Source organism: Myxocyprinus asiaticus, chromosome 10, assembly GCF_019703515.2.
Source record: "Myxocyprinus asiaticus isolate MX2 ecotype Aquarium Trade chromosome 10, UBuf_Myxa_2, whole genome shotgun sequence".
Classification (NCBI taxonomy): domain Eukaryota; kingdom Metazoa; phylum Chordata; class Actinopteri; order Cypriniformes; family Catostomidae; genus Myxocyprinus; species Myxocyprinus asiaticus.
This window is the reverse complement of record NC_059353.1, coordinates 39,425,560-39,445,548: the sequence shown is the minus strand read 5'-3', so window position 1 is coordinate 39,445,548 and position 19,989 is coordinate 39,425,560. Positions and strand designations below refer to the sequence as shown.

Sequence of the window (19,989 nt, the reverse complement as noted above, 5' to 3'; positions counted from 1 at the left end):
TCAAAGATAATCACTAATCATTAACATTGATGAAGCATTAATTAAAATTAACACTAGCTTATTGATCATTCAAATTCAACAATCATCAAAGAAAATTATCAATTGTCAAAAATCAATAGAATATTAACAAGGATTAATATTGACGGGGCACCACCCTGGAATCAGGGACTAATAACCAGATAGTATAACAGTCTCAATATTAGATCGTTTTCTTAGGAAAATCGAAATCCGAAGAATATCGATTTTCGAAAAAAAAAAAAACAATGAATGAAGGCTTGAAGCCGAGCACTGACATCCCGTCAGCATGACACAGGTGTATGCATAACAAACCAAAACACTTCTCTTTGTAATATAACAAAGTTTATTTATGCAGTAATATCAATTAATAATTAATACAATGCAGTCAATAAACTTCCAACTTACAACTACAAACTAAACAGTGATATGATTAGATATGGAAAACAAAATAATCCTATAACACGAGGGTGTGTGTGTGTGTATAAGGAGGGACGTGCACAAAATGGCAGACGTGACTCTCGTGGAGAGTATGTCACGCGAGACTTCCGGCCAGAGAATATGGCCACGAATGTGGGTGGAGAGAAACCAGTCAATGGTAGCTTAGGAACAAAGCTGAGCTTTATCATGAAGCTATCTACTAGCCAAAAATGTGTGCGAGAATGTTTGTGAGGGGTCGCGTGCGCGTGTGTGTGTGTGTGTTAGTACGAGAGAGAGAGAGAGAGAGATTAAGTGATGGCCCCAAAGCCAATTTTGCGATCGTGGGAGAGAAAGCAGCTGTTAGTTTATCACTCAGAGACACGGTGGATGGCTCGTAAACCATCCCGCGTTCTTTGATTCTTTAATGGATAAACTCAGTTTGCCGGTCTCACCCACGATGGCGGAAATGCACAACAGTCCAATGTGGTTGGACTACAATACAGCAAATCAAATTCGTGATAATTAATACCCTGAGTATTAATAATGAGCGGACATGGCGGTCCGTAAACTGTACAAGCAATAACCTTGATACACAAGAATAACACACTATAATATTCTATCTCTGCCCAGATGTAAACCTCTGACTTGAATCGCATGAGGATGCAGAATGTGTGTTCATTCGTCCTCTAACTCAGACTCGGTTCCTCGAGGCTCAGGTGATGACAGGGAGGCCGTTTCCTCGCTCTGTCGGCGGGCGGTACGGCTGCTGATTCTCGGTGGGCTGGCGGAGAAATCAGCGACGTCGACTTGATTGAAGATGGAAGAGAAATCTTTTATCTCCTCACTTTCTGCAGGCAAATGGATGAAGATGTGGATTGCTCAGCGGTCTCCTTCGGATCCGTTAGAGTGTTCGGTGGAACACAGAGTAATCTTAACTCATCCAGCAAGATGGAGATTGTATGGCCACAGTTTCAAGTCGGACGTTACTTCCTTGTGACTCAAGGCTGCACCTGAGAGCAGCGATGAGCTGCGAGAGCAGCGATTTCTACTTCTGATGATGTCATGGTTGAGGTGCATTCTGTTGTGTGCCTCATCCAATAGGAGCTGAGAGTTCGATCCTTTAGTGAGCAAGGCTTCATGGGATTTGTAGTCTGTTTTGGACTCCCTTTGTTTGATTTTGGCGCGATTTTTATCAGTAAAATTTATGACTTGGTATGTGGGGGCCTGAGTTAGGTTTTACAACTGTGTTAGGCCTGCCTTTGTCTTCTATCTGAATACATGAGGCCCAACATTCCCCCCTTTGGTCTGAAGAGTTGGTTGTTGTCCAGCATCTTTAGAGCAACTTAAGGGCCGAACAGTTCTTGTCGGTTCACAGTAACCTGTGGGTTACTCTATCCATGTATTCCTGATAGGAAAGAAAACGGTTACACAGTCCATACAGTTCATTAGGCTTTATCGTCTGGACAGAGATTGAGGCACATCTGGGCATAGAACCTCTAGCTGAATCTAAAACTGCATTATTCACACATAAACATTTCAAGTTATTGGAAGGCACAGCATTAACTGTAACACAATCCTTTGTTGTTCTTTGGTCATAACACAAAATCAAAGTAGAACATGACATTGGTTACTAGGAACAAAATGTTAGAGGAAAGGAGGGTTAAAGGTTAAAAGGCTTATCCTTGGAAATGATTGGGGTTAACCTGTGGGATGGGCTCAGACTGGTGTGTAAAACACGGCTGTACAAGAAGTGAGTCCAGTCTGGCCTGTAGGTGTTGAATGTACCTGTACATGGCGTGTGCAATAATTGCGATTATTGCACACGCACTAGTGGATTGCAACCACTAAGGAGGAGCCAGAGGCCAACCAAACTGATAGGGTGTTCTCGGTAAGATGACGATCTGCTTATGTGACTCGGAAATATAGTGGTCAAGCCAGTCGTTTTGAGACTGAACTTCACTAATTTCATCCCTTCAGCCTGAAGCTGCTGTTGAAGGGTATCCTCAATGGTGAGGTTGTGACCTCTAAATGCGTCCATGATCTCAATTTCTGTGTCATGTTTGTCGACGTTGAGATGATGGAGGACAATATCGTCAATGTGCACGGTGGCTCCTTGGAGAACCATTAAGAACACCGTTTGGTTTGGTAGCCTTAGTTTAATGGCTGTATCATGGCGGTTGTATGACATTGGGACTTCGGTGGCTGGTGTGTTAATGAGCCAGCGATTGCCTGCTCGCTCTACCCTTGTCTCTTTTCCTTCATCTTTGATGGACATGCTACCTTGACACTTGTTCAGGGAGGTAGTTAGTCACCTCTCTAACAAAGGGGTTGTGTTTGTACAAACCCACTGAATGTCCTTTGTCTTGATACACATGTTAAGGTTAGGGATAAGGTAGAGCGAGGGGTCCTCATCATGGTAGGCGAGTGTTGGTGGTGTTTTGAGGTGAATGTGTGCATTACCTCTCTGAAAACCAACATTAAATACAGACTTTAGTATGTATATATTCTGCCTATGATGGTAGATTGAGGATAAATCCTATTTTGAGGTTCTGAGGATTTACATGGATTGGAATTGCAATGCCAAAACTATATGCCAGGTGTATCTGTGAAGGTTGCACAATGGAGATAATAGCAGATCTAAGGATTTGTTTGACAAGGTCTAGGGAGACCAGGTAAGCTGGAATCCTTCCACCATTCAGACTGTTGACTGAGGAGCTAATTTCCCTGAGGTCCTGCATTAGATCTCTAACGATACACACATAAGTTGTCTTCTCTGACAAAGTCCCTAAAGCGTGCAGTGTTATTGATAAGAACGCAGTGCAAATTTACAGTGACTATAGTACCCTGAAGGGTTTTATTCAGGCCCTGTAATTGTTCTTATTGGATTCGTTGTCTCTGCTGGATTTTTGGACGATGGCGACTTGTCCATCTGAAGCTTCAAGAGACTTGAAGCTGGCAAACTGTTTTCTGGAGCAAGTGGTCTCGGTATGTCAACCTGAGCCCACGTGTCTACGACGGCAGTCAATGAGCGGAGCCAATCGGTTCAGTAGGTCCTGGCTAATTAACAGTGGTTCCGTATTAATGGGACATATGTAAACAGGGTCTATTAGCATCATCCCTTGAAAGGTGTCAATCCAGGCCCATTTGTGATAGATGACCTATCTTGCATGTAGCTTGTGATGCTTACGTTGCAGGTCTCTGTCTATAATGGTTTGCCAAGGGAGAGCTTTGCTCTAGCCACCTCTGAGAAGGTGTTGGAACCCATTAGACTATTTCGGAACTGGTGTCGAGTAGTGCGTGGGAGCGGAATGACCCATGTGTCAGGCATTGCCCTTATGGTACAGATCGCCCAAGAAGGTCAGAAAAGGAGGGTGTGGCATGTTAGGAGTGCCTGTTTTGGGGAGCAACTTGGACCCTGTTTGCCTTTTCCCGACCTACAAAGTAAACTTTGGTGTTAATGGGAGGGGGTTCATCGTCTAGTCATACTGACGGGGTTTCAGTGCCGTGTTCCTTTGAGGAGGTCGGCGGACCTGGTGAACAACAGAGCACATCAAGCTTAGTTACTAACTCAGTCAAGCATCTCCTTATATCCTCCATTTCTTTTCTCAAATCTTGTTCTCTGAGGGGATTTGAAACCTTTTCTACCCATCCACCTTCTTGTTTGGGTTTTCGTTCGAACTGCGCCTTTCCTTTCTGCTGGCAAACGTTTTGTTGTTTAGGCCTGCCATGACCCTGGGGATGTGTCTGGTCACCACCCCCCTGGTTTTGTTGCCTACCCTGCTGGCAGGGTGATCGGCGCCTCTGGGGTCCTGTTCTAGCATTCACCTTAGCACGAGGCATTTCGTTGCCTTCAAGTGCTAGGTCTGCATATGAGGCTTGGATCCCAGGACTCTGGCGTCGCCTTCGTGCCCTCGGGCAGGGCGCACGCGTGTCTCCCATGCCAGTTGCGTGTACCTTCTGATTTCCTGCATGGTGGGGTTGCCCGTTCTGCAGTGCATTGTGACGTCATATTGTACGCACTCGTGGAGGTTGTGAAGGAAAAGAGACTTGAAAGCTCGTTTCTCCTCCAGACCTGGTGTGTTACTTCCTTGGAAGTACGTGGTTCTCAGGCGTCTGTAATACTCACGCGGAGGCTCGTGCCTCTTCTGGATGATGGCGAAAGCAGCTATGGTAGCGGAGGCTTCGTCGATATACAGCGAATACTCCTCGCGTAGGGCTTTACACAGAGGTGAGTAGCGGTTTCAGGTACTAGTCGGAAGCATTTCCATGAACGCATTGACACTCCTTACCATGGTCTTCCATATGAGCTTGAGTTTTTCACGCGACGAAGCATAAGGCAAGTCAGTCAGACAGTGCTCAATTTCCCTAAGATAATTGTCGATGTTTGAATCTCGATTACTTGGGTCAAAGTGTTCTATGTCCCCTGCGAGGGACTCAAGTTGTCAAATGCGCAAGCCTTGCTGTCGGTATGACCACGGGTCGTCCGAGTCATCCGAAACACCATAGTCACTCGGATCACTATAGCGATGAGGATGACTTCCTTCCCTTCGTGGTGGGGAAGGAGTCCAGTCGACTCGTGGGGGTGGACCCCAGGTTGCGTACAGCTCCCTGGCTAATGGGATCTTCGAGCCGCTTACACCACTCTGGGCTTGGAAATAATTGTCCCCCCTCCGTGGTGTGGAATCAGTCGGTTTGAAACGCAAGGTGACGTGACTGAAAACTGACTGGGGGGGCAACTGTAAGGAGGGGCACCTGCATCCAACCAGGAGGAGCTTGAAAGGTGTCTTGGAGTACGAAGTCAGAGACTGTACCACTAGGGGCAGCTCGGCTCCTAGCGTGTGTCCCTGGGTTTCTCAGGGGCACATTTCTACGCGTAGCGCTAAAGAGGGGGCCCTCTTCTATGTCAGATGTTGTGCTGTGCGTTTCAGCTGCACTTACCTGATCTGACTCTACTCTTAGCTGGGCAGCTTGAAGCTGCCTGCGCAGGGTTTCGTTTTCCTCCTGCATCCGGGCATTATCTTCCTGTGTCTGGACTTTCTCAGCTTGGGTGCACCTAACGTCTTGGTGCAGGCTGAGATTTTCCCTCTGCACCGCTTGGTAGCTGCTCTGCAGCTGTGCGAGCTGGGCCTGGTGCTCTGCGGTTTGCAGTTGGGTTCTGCGGTGATGAAGAAGGAACATTTGGCCCACTAGGTCCAGGATTGTGCTCTTGGCTTCCCGACCGGATTGTTGACATAATCAACTAGTTCCTGCAATGCTTCATCACAATGATTAATATTGTAGCCGTTAAGGTTATCTCTCTCCTCTACGGAGAGATGGAGGACAGCAGCGACCACATCTTGCAGTGCTGGGTCGACTGACCTCTGTGGAGCTTCAGCTCCAGTCACGCGGGCGATTGGTGACTCATTTTACTGGGGCAGTAAAAATTATTGTGACATAGTGGCTCTGATAGCTTGTTGTTTCACAGTTTCTATAATGCTAACACGAACGCACAGGTGAGAGGCTTCGACCTGTGGCTCACGGGCTACTGTTATGTAATGTGCAAATTTCACTGTGTTCTCTCTTTGGTGGACATCAATCAAGTGACTTGGCACTTCTCTGTAACATCTAGATGAAAGCGTTAGGAGTTAAATAACAACAACAGCAGATTTTAAGCAGACTATAGTAAATTTACCAACCCCTAATTCACTCTTAAGAGCACTTTCACACCACACTGGCTTATGTTTGGCAAGTTGTGAGAAGTCAATTGTCAAACAGAACCAAACTTTGAAGTAATGATTCAAGTTATTACTTTGGATTCTTATGCATACACACTGTGACAAAGTAGGATGCCTCACACGGGGCACCAATTATTATGTAAGGCTTTACTGGTTTAGATCATTTTTACTATCAGAAATAATTGGTAATTATTTATTTAGTTATTAATTAATATTTAGATTAATTAGTTGAATCTAACTCATTAAAGCCTCACACGGGGCACCACTTATTATGTAGGGCTTTACTGGTTTAGATCAGTGTTACTATCAGAAATAATTGGTAATTATTTCTTTAGTTATTAATTAATATTTAATAAATTAGTTGAATCTAACTCATTAATACCTCATATGGGGCTCCAGTAAATGTAGTGCGCTATGTTTAGGAGCGGGTTTGGTTATTAGCAATAATTAATCATTATCAAAGATAATGATTAATTATTAAAATCAATAGAACATTGATGAGAATCAATGTTAGCTTTTTTAATCCTTTAAATCAACAATTATCAAAGATAATCACTAATAATTAACATCGATGAAACATTAATTAAAATTAACACTAGCTTAATCGATCATTCAAATTCAACAATCATCAAAGATAATTATCAATGGTCAAAAATCAATAGAATATTAATAAGGATTAATATTGATGGGGCACCACCCTGGAATCAGATTGTTTTCTTAGGAAAATCGACATCCGAAGAATAGCGATTTTCGGAAAAAAAAACAATGAATGAAGGCTTGAATCTGAGCACTGACATCCCGTCAGCATGACACAGGTGTATGCAAAACAAACCAAAACACTTCTCTTTGTAATATAACAAAGTTTATTTATGCAGTAATATCAATTAATAATTAATGCAATGCAGTCAATAAACTTCCGACTTACAACTACAAACTAAACAGTGATATGATTAGATATGGAAAACAAAATAATCCTATAACACATGAGGGTGTGTGTGTGTGTAAGGAGGGACGCGCACAAAATGGCGGATGTGACTCTCGTGGAGAGTATGTCACGCGAGACTTCCGGCCAGAGAATATGGCCGCGAATGTGGGCGGAGAGAAACCAGTCAATGGTAGCTTAGGGACAAAGCTGAGCTTTATCACGAAGCTATCTACTAGCCAAAAATGTGTGCGAGAATGTTTGTGAGGGGTCACGTGTGTGTGTGTGTGTGTGTGTTAGTACGAGAGAGAGAGAGAGAATTAAGTGACGGCCGCAAAGCCAATTTCGCGATCGTGGGAGAGAAAGCAGCTGTTAGTTTATCATTCAGAGACACGGTGGACGGCTCGTAAACTGTCCCACGATCTTTGATTCTTTAATGGATAAACTCAGTTTGCCGGTCTCACCCGTGATGGCGGAAATGCACAACAGTCCAATGTGGTTGGACTACAATACAGCAAATCAAATTTGTGATAATTAATGCCCTGATTATTAATAATGAGCGGACATGACGGTCCGTAAACTGTACAAGCAATAACCTTGATACACAAGAATAACACACTATAATATTCTATCTCTGCCCAGACGTAAATCTCTTACTTGAATCGCATGAGGATGCAGAATGTGTGTTCATCCGTCCTTTAACTCAGACTCGGTTCCTCGAGGCTCGGGTGATGACGAGAGGCCGTTTTCTCACTCTGTCGGCGGGCGGTACGGCTGCTGATTCTCGGTGGGCTGGGGGAGAAATCAGCGACGTCGACTTGATTGAAGATGGAAGAGAAATCTTTTATCTCTTCACTTCTGCAGGCAAACGGATGATGATGCGGATTGCTCGGTGGTCTCCTTCGGATCCGTTAGAGTGTTCGGTGGAACACAGAGTAATCTCAACTTGTCCAGCGAGATGGAGATTGTATGGCCACAGTTTCAAGTCAGATATTACTTCCTTGTGCCACAAGGCTGCACCTGAGAGCAGCGATGAGCTGCGTCTACGCACGGCGAGCAAAGTTGCTCCCGGAAGCATTTCAGAGGTATTTCTACTCCTGATGATGTCATGGTTGAGGTGCATTCTGTTGTGTGCCTCATCCAATAGGAGCTGAGAGTTCGATCCTTTAGTGAGCAAGGCTTCATGGGATTTGTAGTCTGTTTTGGACTCCCTTTGTTTGATTTTGGCGCGATTTTTATCAGTAAAATTTATGACTTGGTATGTGGGGGCCTGAGTTAGGTTTTACGACTGTGTTAGGCCTGCCTTTATCTTCTATCTGAATACATGAGGCCCAACAAAAATAAATGGTTACAAGGAACAGAGCAGCTTGGACATTCTGGTAAATAAATACAAGTTTGGAATAACATGGGGGCAAATAAATCATGAATTAATTTTCCTTTTTGTTTTTGGATGTAGTATCCCTTTAAGAGTGTAGTACTCTCATCTCTGTTTAACATTTTACCTTATTTAGAATCATTCCACAGAATTCAGTAGAATTTCTGTGGCCTGCTAATAGGATTTTAGGACAACTGAGACTATGTATCTGTATTCACTGCTATATCATCACACAGATGAGCAGAGCAATTTTACTGCTGATCCTGAGATAGACATTTACATGAAATTTGTCCTGCCAGGTGATAGCACCATTTATAAGTTTAATGGACAATATTTTTTTTAGACTTCCTCATACAGTAAAATGGTTTGGCAGGTCAAGTGGAACAATATGAAAATGTTTCTCGCTCAAACACACCCTAATGAATCATAATGTCCTTCCTGCTTTCTCTTTTCTCTCTCTACTGCAGATGTGCTTTTCATTTCGCTCTGTTCCTCCATCTGGGTGCCAATATGCTCTGTCATTCTTCTCTCTCTGCTCTGTTTTCATTCCATCTTCAAGAATTCTGAGAGGAATATGTTACTTAAATGGGGAATCCATCTATCTATCTATCTATCTATCTTATCTATCTATCTATCTATCTATCTATCATCTGTTAATGCTGTCAATCAATGTAAAAATTTTAACCGCAATTAATTGCATACTTTTTCATAGTTAATTGCGATTGATCGCTGATGTTAAAAGTGCTGAAATTTAACTCTCTATATATTTATTTTCCTGTCAAATTGCACATATTTCCTAGTTAGAAAAAAAAAAGAAAACTATTTGTAATAATAATGCTTTATTAAAATTTTCCAAAGCGATCACAGTATAAATATAGAAATGCATTAAAATATCACCAATTCAAGTTACATTAAACGTTTCACCAAGTCTAAGTGGGAAGTTGACTAAATGAAAGAACTAGTCCCCCTATAGATTACATATTTATTGCAATGGGCATTAAATCTCTTAAACTCTCATCCTCCACAATGTTAATCAGTGTCAACACCAGCGTCGAGCGCTGCTTTGAACTTCACATAAAAAGTGTTTTTAAAATGTCTCGTTCTGCATTTTTGTGATAGTTGAGACTTTACGTGCTTCTTTGGTAATTAAATTGTGCTTACAGAGGATGCAAAGTACTTTATCCCACCTGGGCTTTTTTCCCTGTCATTTGATTACTGACACTGAAGCGCTGTTGTGTGTGTGTTTGTAGTGTGTGCATCAGTGTAATGACTCTGGGCGGACACATCACAAAGGTTCTGCCCTGCTCCGACCAGTGTATATGCTGGTTTATGCTTTATTAATTTAAATGCATTAATAGTGATTAAGAAAAATTAACACGTTATCTTTTCAAATTAATCGCACGCGTTAACACGTTAGCTCTACTATCTCTCTCTCTCTCTCTCTCTCTCTCTCTCTCTCTCTCTCTCTGTATCTATGTTCTCTCTCTAGTAGTTAGCTCTACTATCTCTCTCTCTCTCTCTCTCTCTCTCTCTCTCTCTCTCTCTCTCTCTCTCTCTCTCTTGTATCTATGTTCCAAAACCTAGTGAGTTGCCTGTTGTCTACTGCCTACATAGGCTGTTGCTTTCTTAGGAACCGTTCACACCGAACATGTTTTTTTTGTTGTTTTTTTTTGCATCAGTATGCCCTGTTTTAAATTGTTTTCCTATTTAAACGTGGTACACAGACCCTGATGGTAGATGCCACAACTACTACTACTATTTATCATTATTATTATTCATTATTTGATTGCAAGCAATAAAAAATGCAAATATTTAATTATATTATTGAAGATGCTTTCCAGTGCATGTGCCAACCGAGCAACTGCTATTGAGATGAATGGGAATGCTAACGGATAGCACTCTCTAACTATTTTAGTCCTTGTGGGTGTCTTAGTATTTTTTCAAAAGAAGGTATCTTAGATTTAAAATGTAGGCAGCTCACTAGTTTTGTAATAGAGACTCTTTTTCTTTGTCTGTCTCTCTAACTAGTATATTGCAATCTTATTTAGATAGTCATAAGCAAGTCTTTGCACTGCCTCCACAAAGACACAAATCACTGCACTGTAGCAGATAAGTCCCGTCTGTTTTCTCTCCTCTCGTCTCACCTTTCTTCTCTCACCGCAGGGCACCATGTCAGTTAAATTCTTAGCTTGCCTCACCACCAGCCGCCTAGCTTGAGTAGTCTTAATTGCCAAAATGATAAGGACGAAGTAATTGGGGAACTGTGGAACTGTGAAATGGATTCTAGTTCTATCTCACACTAATGAAGCTATTTACAAAGTTGAGAGCATTAAACATTCTTGTTGGCTTTTTGTTATAATTTCCCTGTCATTTCTGCAAACTTAAATCTTTATTTCTCCTCAACTGAGTGGTTACTGAGTAAATGTTTGTACTGTATCTAGTAAATACAGAAAATGATTTTTTAAGCATAATCAGATTTGGCACCAATTTGTGGATTGCTAAACGGGGATTATCTCTAAACAAGAGCTAGTTCTTGACCCTAAAATGTTCATGCCATAAAACACGGCTGTTGAGCTGCTAATGAAATTCTCATAGGCTAAGTGTTGAGTTTTATCGTATTTTGTGTACTTTTAGCAGATTAATGGTGTATAATTGACAGGGCCAGATGTATTTTAAAAAGAGTATTTTATGGTGAATGAATCAACATGTCATTGCTCTTCTGAGTGGGTCTTTAGTTCAGTAAAATGTATTTTTGTGTTTGTGAAATAAGCCATTTGCTCTCAGTGCTTTAATGGATTGCACTGTTGTAATGGCAGTGGTGGAGGGGTTATTAGAGCATAAGGCCAACTCGCATCCATTGCTTTGAATCTATTCACATAAAGCTTTTATGCATATGCCTCTCATACTGTAGTAATGTGCTGAGAATGTACACCCTTTCAAATAAATAAATAAAATAAAAAAATATCTACACTATACATGTCTTCATAGTGAGGGAAGTGGACTCCTGCTTATATAAGCTTGTATTTAGGGAAATCACTTTTTAATCACCTTTTAACTTTTTACAGATTACTTAAATAGTCGTGGTGTGACAAATTAATTTTTAATGTATACATATTCTATAAATATTAAAATGTAAAACATTATAATATTAATAAAATATTAATACAAAAATATTAAATGTAGACTCTTAATTTATATGAGGTCATAAAAACTACATCTTTGCTTAAATTTCTCATACAAGAATTAGAAAAACATTGTGCATTGCAGGACACTGCTGTCACTGCTAGATATTTCATGTCAACTGCCCAGATTCAAGTATATCTGAATCTTTTCACGCTTAAAGAACTTTACAAACCCTTGATAAAGAATTAACATGCTTGTGGAAGAGGTTGTGTGAAATTCAGTAGGTCTGAAGTGGCATGAACATACAAATGCTGCTGTGGAAATCCAATTACACCATTATATAGGCACCCTGCTCACAAAACACGCACACATACACACACACACACACACACACACACACACACACACACATATATCAAAGCAGGTGCTGATAAATGAAAATGCCATTTTTCATAGGATTTAAGTGAAAACATCTTTACTTATTTAATTTTATTTGTTATTGTGTTAATTGTGTGTGTTAATTGTTTACAGTTTACTGTTTACAATATTTATAGTGTATTGTTTATAGTGGAATAATTGCATTGCTCACAGTGTGAAGTTTTCCAGTGTTTATTGTCACATCTGTAAGTTGCATAGCAGACCGGATGAAACGACATTTCAGTCAGTCCACTATGCACTTAAATATGGCTGGAATGATGATAAAATGTACTTTACTTGACTTGACAGCACTAAAAAACAGTGCACAGTTCCATATTTTAGAATCTGTAACACAGAATCTCTTTTTTCCATGTCCAGAACCACACTACAGACAATTAGACCAAAAACATAAACAAACGGATACATATTTCCGCAAGTACGCTAACGCATATGCTTACAAGAGTGCAAGTTAAGTAAGTTTGGGCTTTCAGGATTGCAAAATTGCACCAATGTAATAATTATGTATATAACATATGCTTTGAATTCCTTTGAGAAGCCTTCCCAGTAACCTGGAAGGCAGAAATTTGGATACTGTATGTTCATATCAGAGCATTACTATGCCACTCTGAAAAGTAAAAAAAAACAAAAAAAAACGTGCATATTTAGACAGAGGCATGCCAAAGTTGTTTTGATTTTATTGTCAAATTATGTGTAATTTTCACCCATATTTAGCAAATAATAGATACGATATTATTAAAATGAATATTCTGGGTTCAATACAAGTTAAGCTCAATCGACAGCATTTGTGACAATGTTGATTACCACAACAATGTATATAAACTTGTTCCTCCTTTTCTTAAAAAAAATAAAAAATAAAATTGAGGTTACAGTGAGGCACTTACAATGGAAGTCAATGGGGCCAATTTTTGGAGGGTTTAAAAGCAGAAATGTGAAGCTTATTTTATAAAATTTTAACTTGCATTAATTCTTGTTTATACTCGTGTATTATTTGAGCTTTTTAAAGTTGTTTATATAGTTTTTAAAGTAATTTTAGGGTTTTATGGCTTACACCTTTACATCTTTATGGCAATGAAGTTAGATAAAATGTACCACAGAAATGGTTAGTAAGTGATTTTATCACATAACATCATGTTAACACACATATTGTTTACATCTTATGGCTATACTTTTGAACAGTGAGTATTTTATTTTATTTGGATTTTTTTGTAAAGAAATTATTATTTTTTTTTTTTTTTTTTTTTTGTGGTAAGCAACATTATGCCTCAAATGCTGTTGATTGAGCTTAACTTGTATTGAACCCGGAATATTCCTTCAATTGCTTTAAAGAACTGTTGCATTTTTGCTTCAGTGTGTCTTTGAAAAAAATAGATATATTATTCAGTAAGAAAATTACACTAGTTATACTGAGTTTGGGCATATTGTTCTATTAGGTCATGCATTGTTCACTAATAGCCTATGAACCTGTTTGTATCTCTCTTTTTTTCTCTCTCTCAGTGACAAAGACAGTGTGTGCTGAGCAGTGTGATGGCCGCTGCTTTGGACCGTACGTCAGTGATTGCTGTCATCGCGAATGTGCTGGAGGCTGTTCAGGCCCAAAGGACACGGACTGCTTTGTATGTCTGCATTATTTTTGTAACATACACACACTCATACACTCACTACGAGTTACAGTGGCTGGTCAAATAGTACATTATTCCTATAAAAGTTCATGTGTTGAGTCTGTGTCAACCAGTTGTAGATCAGATATTTTTATTTGCTCTTGTTCTATAACCCTGCTGAAAAAAAAACAGACAAAAAATCAGCGTAAACGAGCCTAGGCTGGCAGACCGGCTAAAGCAGCTGAGTACCAACTTTGCCAGGCTGCGAGACCACCGTAAACCGCCTTTGTTTGTTTTGTTTTTTTTTTTAGCAAGGTATTGCAATATATATATATATATATATATATATATATATATATATATATATATATATATATATATATATATATTTCAAGTAATTTTAATTTGTATAGTGCTTTTCACAACACACATCGTTTCAAAGCAGCTTTACAGAAAAGCATGCAGTAACAAAAAAGGAAACTGGAATATCTATAAAGTCTTGGAGTGATCATTGTGTAGTTTGATTAAATATGATTATAAATTGTGTATAAAAATTAAATAATTAAATAATAATTGCATTTAGAACCCATGTGAGCAAGCTGAAGGTGACTATGGCAAGGAACACAAAACTCCATAAGATGTTGGTTAATGGAGAAAAATAACCTTGGGAGAAACCAGGCTCACTGTGGGAGCCAGTTCCCCCCTGGCTAACCAGCATGAATATAATGCCAATAATAGTTATTGTGTGCAGTGCAGGTCATGGTTTAAAATTAGTAAACTAAGTAAGTGTTAAGGTCCAGTGTTTAAAAATAAAAGTAAAGTGAAATTGGAGTGTGTTGTGTAAAATGTAGAAGTGGAGTGTTGTATGCAAACCACACGACTTATGAGATGGTCTGAGATCATTTGGGCTAAAATGTATACAAGAAACAATGCATAATCGAATATTTAAAGTAAGGACGTCAGTTGAGGAAGTGTTAAATACACATTGTGCATCATTTGGAGCATGAGCACCACACAGAGGCCAATTCCGGTCCGATTAACATGTATACTTGCTGGATTAAGCCAAACTGCAATCACATTATCTAGGTATTTTAGTCAGATTTAGCAAAAAACAGATTTTAGTCAGATTAAGGAGTTTACATGACATTTTTTAGACAAAAAACCTTTTAAGGGTTTATAATATTTTTTAGACAAATTCTCTGAGTTGGTGACAGGAGTGTCGGATGTTGAGGAACGAATCGATTATCTGGAATCTTCGGAAAGGGAATTATCCGCTAAAAATCCAAAGCACGTGAACTCATGGAGTTGAAAGGGAATATTAAAAGTGCCGAGGCAGAGCTGAAGTGCCAAATGTCGTCCAATGGCCTCAGATAATTTACCCATTTGAAATACAGATATAATACTATTTTGTCGCAGAAAGTGGAGTTTTGGTTATTCAGGGCAAGACAGTCATACTTTGAGTTGGGGGACAAAGCAGGGAAGCTTTTGGCTAGATATATAAAACAGAGAGAGTCTTTTTCTACCATTCCCTCAGTGAAATCTGCTGGTGGTGAAATATTTACCTCAGCCATTGATATTAATAATGCTTTCAAAGAGTTCTATCTTGATCTCTATAGTTCCATGTCTTCGTCTACTGATGAAGAAATTAGAAAATTTGTGGAACCATTAGAACTCCCTAAATTGACAACTGAGCAAAAAAAATTCTCTTGATTCTGAGACAACCTTGGAGGAGCTTGAAGAGGTAATTAAGGCCTTGCCTACAGGCAAGGCTCCGGGGCCAGATGGTTTTGCCACTGAATTTTTTTAGATCTTATGCTACAGAACTGGCTCCACTTTTGTTAGAAGTTTATACAGAATCATTAAAGAATGGAAAGCTTCCACCAACCATGGCACAAGCCTGGATCAGTCTGATTCTTAAAAAGGACAAAGATCCAAGCGAGTGTAAGAGTTACCGTCCAATTTCCCTGATCCAGCTAGATGTAAAAATTTTGTCAAAAATTTTGGTTAACTAAGTAAAGTTATGACATCTCTTATACATATAGATCAGGTGGGGTTTATTAGGTGCCACAGCTCTTCTGATAACATTAGGCGTTTCATCAATATCATGTGGTCAGTGGTGAATGATCAGTCTCCGGTCGCTGCCATCTCACTTGACGCCGAAAAGGCATTTGATATGGTAGAATGGGATTATCTTTTTAAGATTTTGGTAATGTATGGGTTCGGGAGTACATTTATTGGTTGGATTAGGTTACTTTATAGACACCCTGTAGCAGCGGTACAAACAAATGGATTAATTTCAGATTATTTTACTCTGGATAGGGGCACCCGGCAGAGTTGCCCTCTTTTCCCATTATTGTTCTGTCTTACCCTGGAACCATTAGCAGCCGCGATAAGAAAGGAGGATGATTTTCCAGGGGTGATGGTGGGAGGCATGGCGCATAAGCTTCTGCTTTATGCAGATGATATTTTATTATTTATCTCTGACCCTACTAGATCTATGCCTTGCCTCCACAGAATTATTAACTCTTTTTCCAAGTTCTTAGGGTACAAAGTCAGTTGGTCTAAATCCGAAGCTTTGACTCTGACAGTGTACTGTCCAGTAACGGCTTTTCAGCCGGGCACCTTCCAGTGGCCCAAACAGGGCATTAAGTATTTGGGGATTTTATTCCCAGCAGATTTGTCTGATTTAGTTAGAGTTAATTTTGACCCTTTAATAAAAAGGTTTTCGAGCGATGTGGGCAGGTGCGCTTCATTACATTTACCAATGATTGAGAAGGTCAATGTTATTCAAATGAATTTTATTCCAAAATTTAACCACCTGCTACAATTGAGAGGGGGATTACTACACTCGGTGATCTATATGAGAGTGAAGTGTTGAGATCGTTTGAAAATCTGGTTCAACATTTTGGGATCCCCAGACCTCAGTTTTATAGGTATTTACAACTGCGCCACGTTCTTTGTACTGTCTTTGGGAGTAGCACCCCCCCACCCCCAAAGCGGCAGACACTCTAGGAGAGGTGATTACTGCTTTTGGAAAAGGTCATGAGGCATCAGTGTATTACTCCCTGCTAATTCAGAGTTTGGGGGATGGAGCTTTAACCTCTCTTAAGAGAGTATGGGAGAAACACTTCAACTTGGTATTGGAGGAGGGAGTGTGGGCTAGGATTCTTAAAAACATTAAGCCTGCATCTAGAGATGCAAAGGTGCGTCTTATGCAATTCAAAATTTTGCATAGATTCTATTGGACACCCTCTAGATTGTTTAGGCTTGGTCTTAAAGACACACCCACCTGCTGGCGATGCCAATCGGAGGATGGAGACATGGCCCATGTCTTTTGGTGGTGTATTGAGATCCAGAAATTCTGGTTGAAGGTTCAGAATTTTGTGTCTGACATGGTAGGCACTCGGGTTTCATTTTGCCCCAGACTTTGTGTTCTGGGCGATGGGGCGGTCATTGATGTGGGGGATAGACATATAGAGAATTGGGTTCTGACCTGTGTTTTGATCGCCAGTCAGGTTATTTTGAGGGGTTGGAGGTCAGCTGGTGCGCCCCCATATCCGGAGTGGTGCACGGAGGTGGGGAGGGTGCCGGCTTATGATGAGGTGTCATCGGGAAGACGGGGTGGCTTGGATTTGTTTATCCAGAAATGGGGCAGGTATTTGGAGTTTTTGGAGGGCTCTCGGGTGGGGTGTGGAGAGAGTAGTGTTATATAGTTTGTATATAACAAACTATTGTATGATTCTTAGTATGATTATTATGTGTGTGTATGTATGTACGTACGTACGTGTATGTGTGTGCATATATATATATATATATATATATATATATATATATATATATATATATATATATGTGTGTGTGTGTGTGTGTGTTTGTGTGTGTGTGTGTGTGTGTTTGTTTGTTTTATTTCTATATATTTACTTATGTTTCACCACAGGGTTGTTTTTTGGGGGGCGGGGTTGGGGGGGTTGTGGGGTTTAAATGTTGATTTTATATATATATATATATATATATATATATATATATATATATATATATATATATATATATATATATGTTTTGCATTTCCTTGTTATTGTATGATTTAATAAAAGTTAATTGCCAAAAAAAAAAAGCTATATATATATATATATATATATATATATATATATATATATATATATATATATATATATATATATATATATATATTATATTTGTAACCCAAGTAATGAACTTAAAAGTAATAACTTTCATTAAAAAAACAGTAACTGCATTTTGATTACAAGAATTTAAAATGTAATGCCTTACACTACTTTTTGTGCCTAAATGTAATTAGATTACAGTAACTAATTATTTTGTGATCCAGTTACACCCAACACTGCATATAGAAAACAACACACTTAAAAATGTCTCTGTATGTTACACCTTTTTTCCCAAAATGCACTGTCAGAGTCTGTCAGTCATCTGTGGGCCTTATCAGCCATTACATAAACCTACAATTGTAGAAGTGTTTCAGTAACAGCGCCAGACATATTTCGGATCCCTCACCTTATCTACAAGTTTTTGTTCGTTGTGATATTCACGTCTGTAAAAGAGATCCATGTTGCCAACAGATGACTTGCCTTTGACCAAAAATCTACCTATAGGGAACGTTCTTTGCGCCAGAAATACCATTAAAATCTAATTTTCTCCCACAATACCTTGCTGTGAATAAGAGCAGGACCACATTTCTGTGGATCTTTTATAATGGGATGCCTGGGCAGATCCCGACTGTCTCAGACTCCTCTTTGCTACTCCATCTCTCTCTAAAAAAAAGATTTATCACACATCTACATTTTTTTTATTAGTTATCCTCAGCTGTAATCATTGATATTGTACTTCTCAATTGTTGCCTTTTAATTGAAAATGCACTTTCACTGCCTGCATTGGGATTTGGATCAATGCCTTTAATTTTATTTATTTATTTTATTTTTACATCTCAGCAACTCTAAGGCAGAAAACAGGGCATTCTCACATTCTCTTTATAAAGTCAGCGTTAATAAGTAAGGACCTTTTTAATAACTTCAGCCAGTTCTAATCTTTATTTATTAGTAGCATTAGTGCTTTATTGCTATTATAATATTGGTGTTTGTCGACATGTGTTTTTATGAGGCGAAGCTGATATATAAAATGTATTTACAAAAGTAAGGATTTTTTTGGTTTTTTTTTAAACAAGATTGTAAAACAATATTGTAAGGGTGCATCTACTCAGGTCACGTTCTTATGTCAAAACTGTGTTTTAGAGCACCTTGGTCAAAACCAGCTATTTTAATGGAATTAAAGGGGTCATGACATACTCCTTTTTTATAATTTTATTATTTTTCCTGATGTCCATTTATAATGTTAGCCAAGGTTTTTTTTTTTTTTTTTTTTTTTTGCACCAAAACAGTCATAATTTAGTAAATGTGATCATTTCCCACCTTGTCTCTGGCCCTCTGACTGAAACGCTCCCTTTTCGGCTCTGTTCCTCTGTAAGACTTAAATGTAAATGCCCACTGTTATGACTGACTAACATTGTGCAGCCCCTCGAATACAGTCATATATATTTGAAACTTAATCGGAAGAGCATAAACCACCTCCACAACAATAAAAACTATATTTCAGAGTTTACACATAACTCAGATCCAATACATTGCATCTGAATGTATCAAACTGTTTACTCAAGCCCAGCAGCACCATAAAATATAAATATAAAATTAATGAATGAAACTGGCTACTTAGGATTTGTGGTCAGTTCCAATAGTGTTTTAACTCCCACATCTTTCAATAGCATTTCCTTTTATAGTACAATGAACTCTTATAGTTGTATTTATATAGTCGTCGCTGATGTATAAATTATATTAATGTGTAAAATATACTCAAGTTGCTTATCCCACCCCCAGATTCATCTGATTGGTCCACTGATTTAAAACTGACATCTTTTTACTGCGCTGTGAGTCAAAAGTTTAACTAGACACTGCATCTTAAAAATGTGATTTTGCAGTTGAAGTCAGAAGTTTACATACACCTTAGCCAAATACATTTAAACTCAGTTTTTCACAAGTCCTGACATTTAATCGTAGAAAACATTGCCTGTCTTAGGTCAGTTAGGATCACTACTTTATTCTAAGAATGTGAAATGTATTTTCACAGGTTTTATTTCAGCATTTATTTATTTCATCACATTCCCAGTGGGTCAGAAGTTTACATACACTTTGTTAGTATTTGGTAGCATTGCCTTTAAATTGTTTAACTTGGGTCAAACGTTTTGGGTAGCCTTCCACAAGCTTCTCACAATAAGTTGCTGGAATTTTGGCCTATTCCTCATGACAGAATTGGTGTAACTGAGTCAGGTTTTTATGCCTCCTTGCTTACACACGCATT

The 19,989-nt window shown here is 39.2% G+C and overlaps 1 protein-coding gene across 1 annotated transcript in view; it reads left to right on the top strand.

Moving 5' to 3' along the window:
* erbb4b (erb-b2 receptor tyrosine kinase 4b) overlaps positions 1 to 19,989 on the top strand; it is a 583,317-nt gene that overhangs the window by 396,940 nt on the left and 166,388 nt on the right. Inside the window, exon 6 of the mRNA XM_051707947.1 lies at positions 13,502 to 13,620. Within this exon, the coding sequence (XP_051563907.1) occupies positions 13,502 to 13,620 (119 nt within the window). The remainder of the gene's footprint in view (positions 1 to 13,501; positions 13,621 to 19,989) is intronic.